This window comes from Arabidopsis lyrata, assembly GCF_000004255.2.
Source record: "Arabidopsis lyrata subsp. lyrata unplaced genomic scaffold ARALYscaffold_2, whole genome shotgun sequence".
In the NCBI taxonomy this organism is placed as follows: Eukaryota; Viridiplantae; Streptophyta; class Magnoliopsida; order Brassicales; family Brassicaceae; genus Arabidopsis; species Arabidopsis lyrata.
The window spans coordinates 15,686,458-15,702,388 of NW_003302554.1; the positions used below are offsets into that span (position 1 = coordinate 15,686,458).

The following is a 15,931-nucleotide window of genomic DNA, read 5'->3' on the forward strand; positions in this document are numbered from 1 at the left end:
TTAGGTAGAATATCAAAGATCCCCTTAATTTGCTGTATAACGGTCATCTAATTTCCAACTTATCAACTTCTCTTGTTAACAATTTAGGTACTAGAATATCAAAGATGTTCTACCAAAAAAAAAAAAGAATATCAAAGATCTTCTTTCTATTATTGGCGTCAATCAGATTGATTAATATCTGTCAATATCCTTCAAGGCGTCAATCAAGTTCTATTTTGTTTCCCTCTTTCCTCTCTCCTCTTGCCCTTGTCTCTTATGCAAGCTCCATTTGGGCATCTTTCTTGATTTTCAAGTCTCAGATGGAGAATCTTGGGTTGTTCAAAATTCTTTTGCTATTCTGTCTCTTTGTTTCTGGCCGCATAGTCTCTGTTTCTTGTCTAAATTCAGATGGGTTAACTTTGCTCTCGCTTCGGAATTATTTGGACAAAGTACCACCAGAATTAACTTCGACATGGAAGACAAACGCATCTGAAGCCACTCCATGTAACTGGTTTGGTATCATCTGTGATGATTCTAAGAAGGTTACGTCTCTCAACTTCACCGGTTCAGGTGTTTCAGGCCGATTGGGTCCTGAAATAGGGCAGCTCAAAAGCTTAGAGATTTTGGATTTGAGTTCTAACAATTTCTCTGGGATTATACCTTCCAGTTTAGGGAACTGTAGTTCACTGGTGTACATTGATTTGTCTGAAAACAGGTTCTCTGGTAAGATCCCGGATACTCTAGGTAGCTTGAAGAGCTTGGCCGATTTGTATCTTTACAGCAACTTTCTTATAGGGGAGTTGCCTAGATCCTTGTTTCGAATTCCGGCATTGAATTATCTGCATGTGGAGCATAACAACCTGACCGGGTTAATTCCTCAAAATGTTGGTGAGGCTAAGGAACTTCTTGATCTGCGTTTGTTTGACAATCAGTTTTCTGGTACAATCCCTGAGTCTATTGGAAACTGCAGCAAGCTGGAGATTTTGTATTTGCACAAGAACAAGTTAGTTGGTTCATTGCCTGCAAGTCTCAATCTTTTGGAGAATCTCACTGACCTGTTTGTTGCAAATAACAGCCTACGAGGAACAGTTCAGTTTGGTTCAACCAAATGCAGGAATCTGGTAACTTTAGATTTGTCATACAATCAATTCGAAGGCGGTGTCCCTCCTGAACTGGGAAATTGCAGTAGCCTTGACGCTTTAGTCATTGTGAAAAGTAATTTGTCAGGTAAAATCCCTTCATCATTGGGTATGTTAAAGAATCTCACAATTCTTAACCTTTCCGAGAATCGTCTTTCTGGGAGTATCCCCGCGGAGCTCGGGAACTGCAGCAGCTTGAACTTGTTGAAGCTGAACGATAACCAGCTTGAAGGCGGAATACCGAGTGCATTAGGTAAGCTAAGGAAGCTAGAAAGTCTGGAGCTTTTTGAAAACCGGTTTTCGGGTGAGATTCCTATTGAGATATGGAAGATTCAGAGTCTTACGCAGTTGCTAGTTTATCGGAACAATCTCACAGGGAAATTACCGAAGGAAATAACCGAGCTCAAGAATCTCAAGATTGTTACTCTCTTTAACAATAGCTTTTATGGAGTGATACCACCTGGTTTAGGTCTGAACAGCAACCTAGAGATTATTGATTTGATTGGTAACAATCTTACAGGTGAGGTACCGCCAAATCTCTGCCATGGAAAGATGTTGACAGTGTTTAACTTAGGATCTAACCGGCTTCATGGCAAAATACCGACATCTGTTAGTCAGTGCAAGACTCTAAGCAGATTCATTCTCAGAGAAAACAACCTTTCAGGTGTTCTTCCTGAGTTTTCTAAGAATCAAGATCTTTCGTTTCTCGATCTCAATAGCAACAACTTCGAAGGACCAATCCCTCGTACCCTCGGAAGCTGTAGGAATCTCACGACCATCAATCTGTCTAGGAACAAGCTCACGGGGAATATTCCTAGAGAACTTGAGAATCTACAAAACCTTAGTCACCTGAATCTTGGGTTTAACTTATTAAACGGTACGGTTCCTTCAAAGTTTAGTAACTGGAAAGAGTTGACCACTTTGGTTCTCTCCGGAAACCGTTTTTCAGGAGTCGTTCCGCCGGATCGCCACTCTTAGAAAGTAAGAAAACTACTGTTTATCGGAATTTTATCAACAACTAGACAATAATCAGACTTTTCACATTATCCAATGACATCATATCATCAAAATTTTTTACTTTACAACATACTCTCTCTTTTTTTCCTTTGCTTTAATCGTTACAAATCTTTTCACAATTCCTATGGCCGCTTAAAGTACATTTTTAATTGATAACACAAAAGTTTCGGTTGATAAGATCCAAATTCATATACAAAAGGCTGATTTAAAATTCAATAAAATAAAAAACAAAATTCGCTAATGCTACGATGTTACCCACTCGGAAGCTTACCTTTGAAAGTCATAGTTTGAAAGTCAATTTGCTCAGCTCTAGCTTACGTTTAGCTGTTCTTATCAAATACTAACAAAAAGAATGTCAAACACGTATTTTATCGTATTTAAATTTAAATAGTGCACGGTAATAACGTTTGCAAACAATTATTTAATGGTTGGTAATGAAAATTAATGAAGAACCCAAACCTGCCCAACACCACTAATTGACCATTCACCAACCAAAGAGTCCAGTTATTTATTAACGGTTTCTTACTCTCTTTGGCTACCATCTAGACGGATGTAAACGACGTCGTCGTAGAATATTCAAAAGATTCGCATTTCTCACAAAGAGAATTGAAGAAATAGAGACGACTTCTTTCTAGAAACACGTGTGTCTGAAAACGGAAAAAAAGAAGACTGAATGAGAAACGGTGTGCAAAAAGAAAACGCGTTGAAGGTTGGTTAGGTTCTCAGTATCGTTGGTCTTGATACAGACCAAACATCTCGTCATAAAAAAACGGCAAGAATAATCAGTTAATACCCATCAATCAAGTCTTGTCCTTTTCCTCCTCTTCTCTCTCATACAAGCTTTATTCTGCCGAGGCTTGAGCTTTTTAAATCTCAATCTTGATTGAGATTTTGCATGTTTCCTGATCTTTTAATCTCAGATGAAGAATCTTGGGTTGTTCAAAATTCTTCTTCTTTTCTTCTGTCTCTTTCTCTCGACCCACATAGTTTCTGTTTCTTGTCTAAACTCAGATGGGTTAACTCTACTCTCGCTTCTGAAGCATTTGGACAAAGTACCACCTCAAGTAACTTCGACATGGAAGATAAACGCATCTGAAGCAACCCCATGTAACTGGTTTGGTATCACTTGTGATGATTCTAAGAATGTTGCGGCTCTCAACTTCACTCGCTCTAAGGTTTCAGGTCAATTGGGTCCTGAAATTGGAGAGCTCAAAAGCTTGCAGATTTTGGATCTGAGTACTAACAATTTCTCTGGGACTATACCTTCCAGTTTAGGAAACTGTACCAAGCTCGTTACTCTAGATTTGTCTGAAAATGGATTCACTGGTAAGATCCCAGATACTCTCGATAGCTTGAAGAGCTTGGAGGTGCTTTATCTTTACATAAACTTCCTCACTGGTGAGTTACCTGAATCCTTGTTTCGAATTCCGAGGTTACAGATTTTAAATCTTGAGTATAACAATTTAACCGGTCCGATTCCGCAAAGTGTTGGTGATGCTAAGGAGCTTCTTGATCTCAGTATGTTTGCGAATCAGTTTTCTGGTAACATCCCTGAGTCGATTGGGAACTGCAGTAGTCTGCAGGTTGTGTATTTGCACAGGAACAAGTTAGTTGGTTCGTTACCTGAAAGTCTCAATCTTTTGGGGAATCTCACTGATCTATTTGTTGGTAACAACAGTCTACAAGGGCCGGTTCGTTTCGGATCATCTAATTGCAAGAATTTGATGACTTTAGATTTGTCCTACAATGAATTCGAAGGCGGTGTTCCAGCTGCATTGGGAAATTGCAGTAACCTTGACGCTCTGGTGATTGTGGATGGTAACTTGTCAGGTACAATTCCTTCCTCATTGGGTATGTTAAAGAAGCTTACAGTTATAAACCTTTCCGAGAATCGTCTCTCTGGGAGTATCCCCGCAGAGCTCGGGAATTGTAGTAGCTTGAGCTTGTTGAAGCTGAACAATAACCAGCTTGGAGGTGAGATACCGAGTACATTGGGTAAGCTTAAGAAACTAGAAAGTTTGGAGCTTTTCGAAAACCGGTTTTCGGGTGAGATTCCTATGGAAATATGGAAGAGTCAGAGTCTTACGCAGTTGCTAGTTTATCAAAACAATCTCACAGGAGAACTACCTGTGGAAATGACTGAGATGAAGCGTCTAAAGATCGCGACGCTGTTCAACAACAGTTTTTATGGAGCTATACCATCGGGTTTAGGTGTGAACAGCAGCTTAGAAGAGATTGACTTTATTGGTAACAAACTTACAGGAGAGATACCGCCGAATCTATGCCATGGAAGGAAGTTGAGAATACTCAATTTGGGTTCTAATCTGCTTCATGGTACAATACCAACTTCTATTGGTCACTGTAAGACCATCAGGAGATTCATCCTTAGAGAAAATAACCTTTCAGGTCTTCTACCTGAGTTTTCTCGGGATCATAGCCTTTTCTTTCTTGATTTCAATAGCAACAACTTTGAAGGACCAATCCCGCGCAGCCTCGGAAGCTGTAGGAATCTCTCGAGCATCAACCTGTCTCGAAACAAACTTACGGGACAGATACCTCCACAACTTGGGAATCTACAAAACCTTGGCTATTTGAATCTTTCTCGTAATCTTCTTGAAGGCTCTCTACCAGCTCAGCTATCTAACTGTATGATTATAGAGCGTTTTGATGTTGGGTTCAACTCATTAAACGGTTCTATTCCCTCAAACTATAGTAACTGGAAAGGCTTGGCGACTTTGGTTCTTAGCGATAACCGGTTTTCAGGAGGTATTCCGCAGTTCTTTCCTGAACTTAAAAAGCTGTCAACTCTGCAGATTGCTAGAAATGCTTTTGGTGGTGAGATTCCTTCGTCGCTTGGGTTGATAGAGGATCTGATCTATGATTTGGACCTTAGCGGGAACGGATTGACAGGTGAAATTCCAGCCAAGTTGGGGGATCTTAACAAGTTAACAAGACTCAACATATCCAACAACAATTTGACAGGATCTTTATCGGTTCTTAAAGGTCTTACCTCATTGCTACATATTGATGTCTCCAACAATCAGTTCACCGGTCCAATACCAGAAAACTTGGAGGGTCAGTTGTTATCTGAGCCATCGTCGTTTTCAGGAAATCCCAACCTTTGCATTCCACATTCCTTCTCTGTTAGCAACAATAGCCGCAGCGAGTTAAATTACTGCAAGGATCAATCTAAAAACAGAAAAAGTGGCCTTAGCACCTGGCAAATCGTGCTTATAGCGGTCTTATCCTCTTTATTCGTCTTGGTTGTGGTTCTTGCTCTTGTTTTCATTTGCCTACGTCGTCGCAAAGGAAGACCAGAAAAAGATGCTTATGTCTTCACCCAGGAGGAAGGCCCATCTTTGTTGTTGAACAAAGTTCTTGCAGCAACTGACAATCTAAACGAAAAGTACATCATTGGAAGAGGAGCTCACGGAATTGTGTACAGAGCTTCTTTAGGCTCGGGAAAGGTCTACGCTGTGAAGAGACTTGTCTTCGCATCTCACATCCGCGCTAACCAGAGTATGATGAGAGAGATCAATACAATCGGTAAAGTCAGGCACAGGAATCTGATCAAGTTAGAAGGGTTTTGGCTGAGGAAAGATGATGGTTTGATGCTGTATAGATACATGCCCAAAGGAAGCCTGTACGATGTTCTCCATGGTGTTAGCCCAAAAGAAAATGTACTAGACTGGTCTGCACGGTACAACGTAGCGCTCGGTGTCGCTCACGGACTGGCCTATCTACACTATGACTGTCATCCCCCGATTGTTCACCGTGACATCAAACCAGAGAACATACTAATGGACTCGGATTTGGAGCCTCACATTGGGGATTTCGGTTTGGCTCGCCTTCTCGATGACTCAACTGTTTCAACTGCAACTGTTACAGGAACCACTGGGTACATCGCACCAGGTAATGTATCTTCTCATTACACCTGTAGTAGACTTGGTATAACTAACTGGTTTAGTGTTGAAACCAAGTTAGTTACCGGTTAAAATTCTGTTAGGAGTTAGTTAAATTAATTGTAATAGATACTCTGTTTCTTCTTTCTCTGGATCATTAGCTAATTTTGACCATGAAACTGCAGAAAACGCTTTCAAAACCGTGAGGGGAAGAGAATCCGATGTTTACAGTTACGGAGTCGTGTTACTCGAGCTGGTAACGAGGAAGAGAGCGGTGGACAAATCCTTCCCGGACAGTACAGATATAGTAAGCTGGGTGAGATCTGTATTGAGCAGCAGCAACAACAATGTGGAGGACATGGTAACAACAATCATCGATCCACTTCTCGTGGGCGAGCTCCTAGATTCGAATCTTAGGGAACAGGTGATCCAAGTGACGGAACTGGCACTGACTTGTACGGATAAGGATCCGGCAATGAGACCAACGATGAGAGATGCGGTGAAACTGTTGGATGATGTGAAATATCTTGCAAGAAGCTGCTCCTCTGATTCAGTTCGGTAAATTTCGTTGCTGTTAAGCACAAGGAACTGTGATTAGTGTGTTGTTAACTTACTGGGCCAATAATGTAAAATATGGGCCTACTTAAGGCCCAAATATGACGGCCCTTTAGTTGTAATCGTTTTTGTGAAATAAAAAATCTCGTTTATCAATCAATTTGTGTTTTCTTTTCTTTTTCAAAAAATTGTTGGGGGAAAATTTTCGTTTGGCCGGAGATGAAGATAGGGGCGTTTCGGGATAGTTGGCTTATGCGGGCTCCGGTACTTTCTCCGGCGGTTCACGGCTCAATTCGCCGGAATGGAAAGTCGCAGCTTGGGTTTCGTCTCTCGAACAGTGAGCTTAAGCTCTTCTTCTCTTTCATTTAATGTTTTTTCTGGGAACGCATTATCCTGTACACACTTGTAGTAACTTGGTCTATATCAAATTGAGGTCACTGTGTTTAGTAGTAATGTTAGAAGATGAAAGTTTACGAAAAAAAAAAAAAAAAAAAGAAGATGAAAGTTTTGGTTTTTTTTTGTGTTTGCTGAGTCTTGTTGGATTTGTATGATAGATTTTGGATATCACAGGGTTTTCTCGTGGTGTGGTTCTGGCTGTTCAAGGAGGAAGAGGATATGAATCTCCATGGGATGAAAAACCCTATGAAACTCTTCCCACTGGTAAAAGGGTTTACGTTGATGAATCTGATGTTGTGACGTTTCTTGATCCACCCAAGGAGTTGATTCCATTGGATCCTGCTTCATATAACCCGGCTGCTTATCTCTGGTTAGTCTGCTTCGATTGATTGAGTTCCAGCGTTGATTCATTCAATCTGATGTAGCATATATAACTTAGTCATAACACTGGTGATAGCTATACAACATGGAATATGATTAGGTATATGCTGCAGCTTCAGTTTACTTTTTCTCTTCGCTTGCTTATGAGGGATTGGAGCGTTATTCCATGATTAATGTAGCATAGTCTTAGGTTTGCTTTTCAAATTTGTGTGCTGTTTAATTACCTGTTGATTAATGATGTTTCATATCTTAAAACAAGAGGGTAGAATGACATCATCAATTGGAGTTATACTACCATTAGTTCATGAAAGTAGCTGTTAGATTTCATCTGACGTATTATAAAATACTAAGATGACTGTTTAATAGAGTTGATATTGTACAGGAAAAAGATTGAAGACATCCCCGAAGAGAGGCGCCACCATTTGCTGCAATTATTAGAGCCGAGGTCATTCTTTCTGAATTCTTATCGATATTTAGCTTTGATGTCATGTGGTTTTCTTACATCTCTGGGAAAAGATTGGATTCATATGCCAAAGAAGTTGACATGGAAAAAGAACTTAGATCATATTTTAGGATGTACAGTTTTATTCATGAGAGTGTATGTATGCAGACTTATATCTAAAGCATGGGAAATAGCAAGCACTCGGTATGAAGATCCAAAGTTAGCTAAAATGACTGCATCCAAGTTATTCTCTACTGGAGATGCGGAAATTTCATTTGAATACTTTAGCTGCCGAACAAGTCAGGGTAATCCATTTTAGGTCTGAGCCCCTACAAATATAAATGTTTTTGTATTTTATCTATGTCTGGTTTTGCATGTTGATGCTTATGTTCTTGACAACTTCTAAAGTATTTTTCTCTTATTGTTTAGGTCCACTGATCGTATCTTGGATAAATTTCTTCAAGATGGTTAGTCGGACTGATATTACTTCCATCCCTATTTCATTCGGCAGTATCTATATCCTGTGCTATCTTTCTTGACATAGTTAATATGCTAATTGGTAGGCTTTGTTTCGCTCCAACAACGGCCAAATCTATGGGCGAGTTTGTGGTGAGTCCTGATCCAAATAATGTTTCTCTCAAAATAAACAAGTAATCAGTTTTCCAGTGGCAGTTGCTGAGAGTTGAAAGTCAACACTTAAGGCATATATAAGTTGATGTGGAACTCTATCTAACAATGTTCAGATCAAATATGAGCTTATTTTCACTGGAACTGATATGCAGTAAGTTAATTAGAAAACAAATGATTTTCCAAATGGCTTGCAGGCTTTTTGCTCATCTGCCCTCAATAGATTTTATAACATGTGTGATTTATTTCTTTTTCCAGGGGCAATCGTTGCATTTAAGATATTTTCTGATTTGTATACATCTTATGACTTTTTCAAAACCTTTTCGCAATAAATGAATGAACATAAGTGATCGTCATGCTATTACTTCTGTTGTATTATTTACACAAAAATCTCAAGACATTCCATCGTGCAGGTGGACCGGTAGTTTCAACCCTTGCCAATGCTTTAAGTCCGCTATACTTTGAGGTCACAGAAGCTATGGAAGTTATGGCCACAGAAGAACCCTGCGATGTTGCATGCAAATTTGGTGATGGGCTTCTTGCTATTGAAGATTACCCACAAGGCTTCCCTAGACCAGGTAAGACTCATTGCTTATACTTACTTGAGATTAGCCACTTCCACTTTCCTTGCAAAAGAAGACTATTAGTAAATTCCCACTGTGACCATATTACAATTCTGAGCATTACTTTAGCAAAACCTTCTATAAAACCAAAGCGTTTCTATTGAAATATCATTCTGCTTGGAGCATTTAGTAAAGCAAAACAAGAAACACATAATCGTATATAAGTTTCTTTCTTACATATTTGAGAATAGCATATAGACAACAAGGTGTCTCTAAACGCCATAGCTTCATTTGTTTTTTCTTTGCAGCAAAGCATCCGTATCCATTCAACGACAGTGTGGTCATATACATACGCCACATCGGTCCAGGTGTATGCGTGGGACAGGCATGGCAAGAAGGTAAAGAACTGCAACAAGTTCCTCAAAGATTATGCTCCGACATTTTAATGGTCAAACAATACAGATGAATGAAGGAGAGGCCTTTGTTAACGTAAATTGCAAGCTTTTCACACTAGCTTGAAGAGCTTTTAGTTTAACTTGAATTAGAAAGTGAAAACAGATTGCTTGAAAAGCTTTTTGTTAACGTAGATTCTGATTCCTTTAAGACAGAAAATTCAATTAATGGTGATACAAATTAAAAGGGATGAGATTATTAAATGACATTCAAATAACAAGATCTGTGACTGTGTTTCATGTATAGATTGTTGTGCCATCATCGTTCATCGGTAATTAATTTTGGATAGGAAAAATGAAAAAAAAAAATGGCAACAGTAACTTATTACACAAAGACCGAAAGAAAGGAAAGGTAACAATAGGCTGTGTTGTGTAAGAAAAATTCATCATTTTCAAGACACTGAATATGGTTTTGACGGCGGAGATGACGCAAACGTGAATCTAACGGACCGTATTCTCTGTAACACCAACGTCTATTTGCTTGTTTCATCTGCATCAAAATAGTCAAATCTCAGAAAATGCTTTAAAGAAAGGAAAGGTGTCCCTGTACACGTTGCCACTTGCTTTTTTTTTCACTCTCTCTCTCGTCAGGAATCGCCTCTGCTCTTTTATAATCCTCCGGTCTCTCTCTCCCTCTCTCTAATTCGGAGCGCTAATTCTGTTCTCTCATCTTCTTGAGGTTGGTGATAATCTTGAATTCTTGTTTTTTCGTTTTTCTTTTTTGTGTGTTTAAGTTGAAATCTGGAATATGAATATAAACGAATGTTGCACTGTAGATACAGTTTAGTTTTTGTTGATAAATCTAAAATTACTATGTTCCAGTTTTGGATTAAGGGTTCTTCTGGTTGCATAGCTAGGTCTAAATAAAAAGTAGGGATCTTGATGCAAAAAAGAATATATTTTTTTTTTTTTTTCTGGTTGCCCTAGGCATGAAAGATCTGCTGGTGTTTAGAATTTGTGGGCTTCAATTATTTTGACTTCTAAGTTGATGATTTGTTACATTTTGGAGGAAAAAAATCTATGAACAAAAAGAACAAACTGAAGCGCTTTTAGATGCATTAGGTTTTATGGAAAAAAGGCTCATGTACCTTTTGAGGGAGTACATTACTTGTTTAGCAAAGTTTTCATTTTTATATGTAAATGGATTTGTTTGTATGAAAGTCTAGAATGAACAGCTTTTGCAGGAAATAATCACACAAGACAATACCACTGCAAGTTGTGTACAATAGGGCTAATGCAGTAAATGTTGTTGTTGTGATAATTTATATTTTTGACAGCTTGAAATAGGTACATGGGATAAAGCTGTACTGTCTATATTCTTCTAGCTAATCTAAGCTTTGGTTAATACTTTTAGTCCAAATGTTGGTTCTTATTTCCGTTCTTCTTACTTCCGCAGGATTTTAGCAATGGAAGGAGTTCCTGGGGTCAATACTGTTCCGAATCCTAACCATTATGACAAGTCAATAGTGTTAGATGTAAAACCGCTGCGAAGTTTGAAACCTGTTTTTCCTAATGGTAATCAAGGTCCACCTTTTGTTGGTTGTCCACCTTTTGGTCCTTCTTCATCTGGGTCTTCTCCTTTCTTCCCATTTGGAACACAACAACCAACGCAGGATACTCCAGATCTCAACCAAACTCAGGACACGCCTACTCCATCATTTGTTCCACCTCTTCGATCGTATAGAACACCTACTGAAACAAATGGCCCCAGCAGCTCTAGTGGAAGTAAACGAGGAGTTGGTCGACCTAAGGGTCCTAGTAGTGTGAAGAAAAAAGAGAAGAAGACTGTGGCCAATGAGCCTAATTTAGATGTTCAGGTAGTGAAAAGATTCAGTTCAGATTTTGACAGTGGGATCAGTCCAGCAGAGCGAGAAGATGGAAATGCGTACTTAGTAAGTAGCGTATTGATGCGTTATGATGCAGTTAGGAGGCGGCTCAGCCAAGTAGAATTTGCAAAGGCCGCTACTTCTAAAGCAGCAGGTACTCTGATGAGCAATGGGGTGCGGACAAACATGAAGAAGAGAGTTGGAACGGTTCCTGGAATTGAGGTTGGAGATATCTTCTTTTCCCGGATAGAGATGTGTTTAGTGGGTCTTCACATGCAGACTATGGCTGGCATTGACTATATAACTAGTAAAGCCGGTTCAGATGAAGAGCCTTTAGCAACTAGCATTGTTGCATCTGGACGTTATGAAGGTGAAGCTCAGGATCCTGAGTCATTAATTTATAGTGGACAAGGCGGCAATGCAGACAAGAACGGACAAGCATCTGATCAGAAGCTTGAAAGGGGTAATCTAGCACTAGAGAAAAGCTTGAGGAAGGGTAATGGAGTAAGAGTCATAAGAGGGGAGGAAGATGCAGCTACCAAAACAGGAAAGATCTATATCTATGATGGGCTTTATTCGATCTCAGAGTCATGGGTAGAGAAAGGGAAATCTGGTTGCAACACCTTTAAATATAAATTGGTGAGACTGCCTGGTCAACCACCTGCTTTTGGCGTTTGGAAATCTGTTCAGAAGTGGAAGGAAGGTTTGACTACAAGACCAGGCCTGATCCTTCCAGATATCACTTCAGGAGCTGAAAGTAAACCTGTTTCACTTGTGAACGATGTTGATGAGGAAAAGGGGCCTGCTTATTTTACCTATATCTCCTCTCTGAAATACTCAGATTCCTTTAAACTAACTCAGCCCGCAATTGGTTGTTCCTGCAGTGGCTCATGTGCACCAGGAAATCTTAACTGCTCTTGTATCAGGAAAAATGATGGTGATCTCCCTTACCTTAATGGGGTTATGCTCGTTTCCCGGAGGCCGATTATATATGAATGTGGCCCAACGTGTCCATGTCATGCCAGTTGCAAAAACAAAGTGATTCAGACAGGACTGAAATCGCGTCTGGAAGTGTTTAAGACAGGAAATCGCGGTTGGGGTTTACGTTCATGGGATTCCATACGTGCTGGTTCTTTCATATGTGAATATGCTGGTGAAGTCAAAGACAAAGGCAACCTTAGAGGAAACCAAGAAGAGGATGAGTATGTCTTCGACACATCGCGTGTTTTTAACTCGTTTAAGTGGAATTATGAGCCTGAACTTGTAGATGAAGACCCTTCAGATGAAGTGCCCGAGGAGTTTAATCTCCCATCACCACTCCTAATCAGTGCCAAGAAATTTGGCAATGTAGCTCGGTTCATGAACCATAGTTGCTCTCCCAACGTTTTTTGGCAGCCAGTTATTTGTGAAGGAAACGGTGAATCGGTTATCCATATTGCTTTCTTTGCCATGCGTCACATCCCTCCTATGGCAGAATTGACATATGATTATGGGGTTTCTCCTACATCCGAGGCCAGGGATGGTAGCCTTTTACACGGACAGAGGACATGTCTCTGTGGATCTGAGCAATGTCGTGGTTCATTCGGATGATCTGGGACTGTTTATCTAATTAACATAATCCGTTTGAAACCATTGTCACAGGACAGAAAGTCTTATGTGTGTAGCAAAGCACAAAAGTGGTGGCTTTTGTTCTTCTTCTTAAGGTAAAAGGTTGCCGTTTTTGATATCTGTGTGTTGTATGTTATGTGACGATGCATACACATCTAATCAATTGTTCTGTATTGGCACCACATCGGCTTTAGGTTCAATGCTCATGGTTTTAGTAAAAACAAACTCTAATAGAGTGATTCGGTTATATTTTAAAGCTTTTGTAACAACTTATCAGGATTCAGCTCAGTGTTCCTCGAAAGTCACGATGAGAATGAAAAAGAATTGATGTTTGTTTGGTATTAATCGTCCATGTTCTTCATGTACTCCTTGGAAAGCTTTGTTTCCATAATAAGTTTTTGTTCATTTATGAGTGAGTACCCTGATTCCAGCAATGCTTCCACCGTTTGCTGTTCACACCATATCATCAATCTTAAGTGGAGCCAAAGCTTAAAAGTTTTAAAAGAAAGCTTGTAAGCATTTACCTCAGGGGGAGTGAATTGAGGAACCTCTTTGGTCTTTTTACTTCTGAGAAGAATTTTCCCTAGAGTCTCCATTCCTCCAGCTTCATCTACCCACTGTAACAACAAAGAGATCATTTCACTGCAAAGATCTAATCGTTATCAGCTGTTCATGGCTAAATTACTACCTTGAGGATAGATCTATCATATGTGCGTGACCTCAGAGCTCCATAGAAGTCAAGTGCTGCCACAAAGATAGAAAGCTTAAGGAACTGTATCTTTGTATTTCTCATCTAGATAGTAAACTATTTACCTTGATTTGGAAACTTATCTACAATGCTTATAACATCTTTCCGCGATATACCGTCTTTCTCGTACATTCTGCTAACAATGTTTACGATATCTTCACGAGTTGGCTGCCTGTTTTTTTAGCATCAAACACTTCAGATTCTTTGTCAGAAAAGATTCCACAGTTGCAGGAAAATGGATGGCAAGCTGTGTATTATATATACCAGTAGAACTTCTCCATTCTTCCTTCACGGATCAGAGGAGCATACAGTGTAGAGAAATCATTCCCTGTGACAATAAGAGGAACTCTGTTTACAATGTCAGCTTCTCTCCATTCTTGCCCCACACTTACCCTTGTAGGATTATCCGCAAGATTCATCAGAGTACCAACAACTATCTGGTTGTTTACTGTCATTTGCGTTTCCCCTAAACCGAGAGCAATAAACTCGGTTAAGATTACCTCTGCGGAATAAAAGCAGAGTCACTACATCGCTCAAAGTTATCTGGAATATGGCTTTTTACCAAATCTACCAAGGCCAGCATCGATATCATTGATCATGAGAACACTCATCTTCCCCTGCATTATTAAAATCATCATGAAAGTTCATGCCAAACCCATATAGATAATAAATAGGTGTAGTAAGACAGGGAATGACAAAGAAAAGCTTCTAACTTGATTCTGAATGACTTGTGAAGCTGTTCGATAGCGGTCACGTATGAGTCTTCCCGGTTCCCCTGTTAGGGAATATTAGAAAGGTCAGAACTTTCGATAGCACAATGGTTTGTGAAAGCAACCAGGTCCTAGGAAATGGTTTACTACGTAGTCCCGACGATATGGGAGTAAACAAAGTTGGAAAAAATCACCAGCTCTATCAGATTCCAACTCCCCTGCAGACATTATAACCGGTTCAACTCCCATTGTTTTGAAAATAAGTTCGGTCTGAAACGTTTTGCCTTGTCCTTTACCTCCCCAGATACCTAAGCAACCAAAAAAAAACACAGCATTGTTCAAGAGATGGCAGCAAAATTTCAAACACTGATACTAAACAGAGAAGCAGCAGGGAATACATTACCTAAGATCAATGGGATTTTTATATTTAGAGAAGGAGCAAGGTAGTTCTTCACAATGTGCACCGCTGCAGAAATCAAACGAAAATCGACTTAGTAAGGTAAACTGAAAGTAAGAAAGAAACATCACAAATTAAATCAAAAGTTCCAGACTTTAGGCAATCAAATATGAACCCTATGATCCAATTTGTTGTTACTGATGTATTCCTTTATTCCTCTAATCTTCACCAAGGCTTAGTTCAATATAACTTACCAACTTTATCCTGTCAAGAAAGAAGACACATGTTATAAGCAAACTTGGTAACACATTCCCACAATTTAAAGCTTAGAATTCAGTTTTAAAAGCATTCAAACAAGAGACAGACTAGAAGATAATCATTCGGACATGGAAGTTCATGCTTGATTGATTTCTTCAAAATCAGATTACAAGAAGAAGAAGAATAAAACATTTACCAGAAACGATGGAGCAATGTAATAATCCCCTTGAAGATGTTCAAAGGACCTCGTCGCCTTCTGACGGTAATCAAACACAATATCAGCTGCAAATTAACAGATATATACACAACTTCTGTCAACTCCACAATCAGAGTAAAAAAATCGAGTCTTTGTACTAATCCAAATTCCAAAAAGAAGAAAGAGAGACTTAACAATCTTTTCCAAGGAAGTCTCCAATGAAAACGTCATCGATCATGCCGCTACGTGCCCCAACGGATATGTTAACATTATCAGACTCCGCGCCAAGCCTATAGAGATAGTCCTTCCCTTCCGAGTCTTTAACTTCCCATGAAGATTGCTCCGATAACTTCTTCCGCGGCTTTGTGCCACCGTCGTCATTAGCCACTTTGCCGCCGTCGGGTTTGGAGCAAACGATCGAAGAGGGTTTTCTTGTAGTATTGAATGTGGAAGATGAAGATGATTTTAAAGGTGGAAATTTGAAACGCAGTGATATGTTTGTAAGCGCCATTAAACCCCTCAAATCACACTACACAAAAATAAAGCTTCCACCTTTTTTCTTTACCAATCTTTTTCTAACTAAAAAACTTTTTTTTCCCAAGATAGGATATCGAAGAAGAAGAAGAAGAGCCATTTGTTCTTAAAGCCATTCTGGTTTATTGTCTGATAGTGTGACAAAATCTGTGGTTCTTGAAGACAAAGACTTAGTTCTGGTCCCACTTGTGTTACTACTTG

The 15,931-nt window shown here is 39.5% G+C and overlaps 5 protein-coding genes across 6 annotated transcripts; 4 read left to right on the top strand and 1 right to left on the bottom strand.

Annotated features, from left to right (window-relative positions):
- The first annotated feature begins 11 nt into the window (after positions 1 to 11).
- LOC9323533 (leucine-rich repeat receptor-like protein kinase PEPR1) lies at positions 12 to 2,307 on the top strand. The gene has a single exon (XM_021034096.1). It carries the CDS (start codon positions 105 to 107, stop codon positions 2,094 to 2,096), a length of 1,992 nt encoding a protein of 663 aa, XP_020889755.1. The 5' UTR covers positions 12 to 104; the 3' UTR covers positions 2,097 to 2,307.
- Positions 2,308 to 2,659: 352 nt separating this feature from the next.
- Positions 2,660 to 6,752, top strand: LOC9323534 (leucine-rich repeat receptor-like protein kinase PEPR1). The gene is made up of 2 exons (XM_002887424.2): positions 2,660 to 6,047; positions 6,223 to 6,752. The coding sequence occupies exons 1-2, from the start codon at positions 3,056 to 3,058 to the stop codon at positions 6,597 to 6,599; spliced, it is 3,369 nt and encodes a 1,122-aa protein (XP_002887470.1). The 5' UTR covers positions 2,660 to 3,055; the 3' UTR covers positions 6,600 to 6,752.
- A 17-nt stretch (positions 6,753 to 6,769) lies between these two features.
- LOC9323535 lies at positions 6,770 to 9,657 on the top strand. The gene is made up of 8 exons (XM_021034102.1): positions 6,770 to 6,929; positions 7,163 to 7,358; positions 7,752 to 7,814; positions 7,980 to 8,116; positions 8,241 to 8,278; positions 8,375 to 8,420; positions 8,852 to 9,016; positions 9,310 to 9,657. Exons 1-8 carry the CDS (start codon positions 6,812 to 6,814, stop codon positions 9,465 to 9,467), a joined length of 921 nt encoding a protein of 306 aa, XP_020889761.1. The 5' UTR covers positions 6,770 to 6,811; the 3' UTR covers positions 9,468 to 9,657.
- A 124-nt stretch (positions 9,658 to 9,781) lies between these two features.
- LOC9323536 (histone-lysine N-methyltransferase, H3 lysine-9 specific SUVH3) lies at positions 9,782 to 13,232 on the top strand. Of its 2 annotated transcripts, XM_021034095.1 has the most exons (3): positions 9,782 to 10,132; positions 10,629 to 10,740; positions 10,850 to 13,232. In XM_021034095.1, the coding sequence occupies exon 3, from the start codon at positions 10,860 to 10,862 to the stop codon at positions 12,867 to 12,869; it is 2,010 nt and encodes a 669-aa protein (XP_020889754.1). In that variant the 5' UTR covers positions 9,782 to 10,132; positions 10,629 to 10,740; positions 10,850 to 10,859; the 3' UTR covers positions 12,870 to 13,232. The 2 variants fall into 2 exon arrangements, with proteins under 2 accessions (XP_020889754.1, XP_002887472.1); XM_002887426.2 differs by lacking the exon at positions 10,629 to 10,740.
- LOC9323537 (ribulose bisphosphate carboxylase/oxygenase activase, chloroplastic) lies at positions 13,044 to 15,832 on the bottom strand. The gene is made up of 12 exons (XM_021034101.1): positions 15,392 to 15,832; positions 15,197 to 15,282; positions 14,997 to 15,006; positions 14,749 to 14,811; positions 14,540 to 14,653; positions 14,349 to 14,410; positions 14,198 to 14,252; positions 13,900 to 14,101; positions 13,701 to 13,807; positions 13,576 to 13,631; positions 13,412 to 13,504; positions 13,044 to 13,336 (listed from the first exon to the last, which is right to left on the bottom strand). Exons 1-12 carry the CDS (start codon positions 15,705 to 15,707, stop codon positions 13,229 to 13,231), a joined length of 1,272 nt encoding a protein of 423 aa, XP_020889760.1. The 5' UTR covers positions 15,708 to 15,832; the 3' UTR covers positions 13,044 to 13,228.
- Between the last annotated feature and the right edge of the window lie 99 nt (positions 15,833 to 15,931).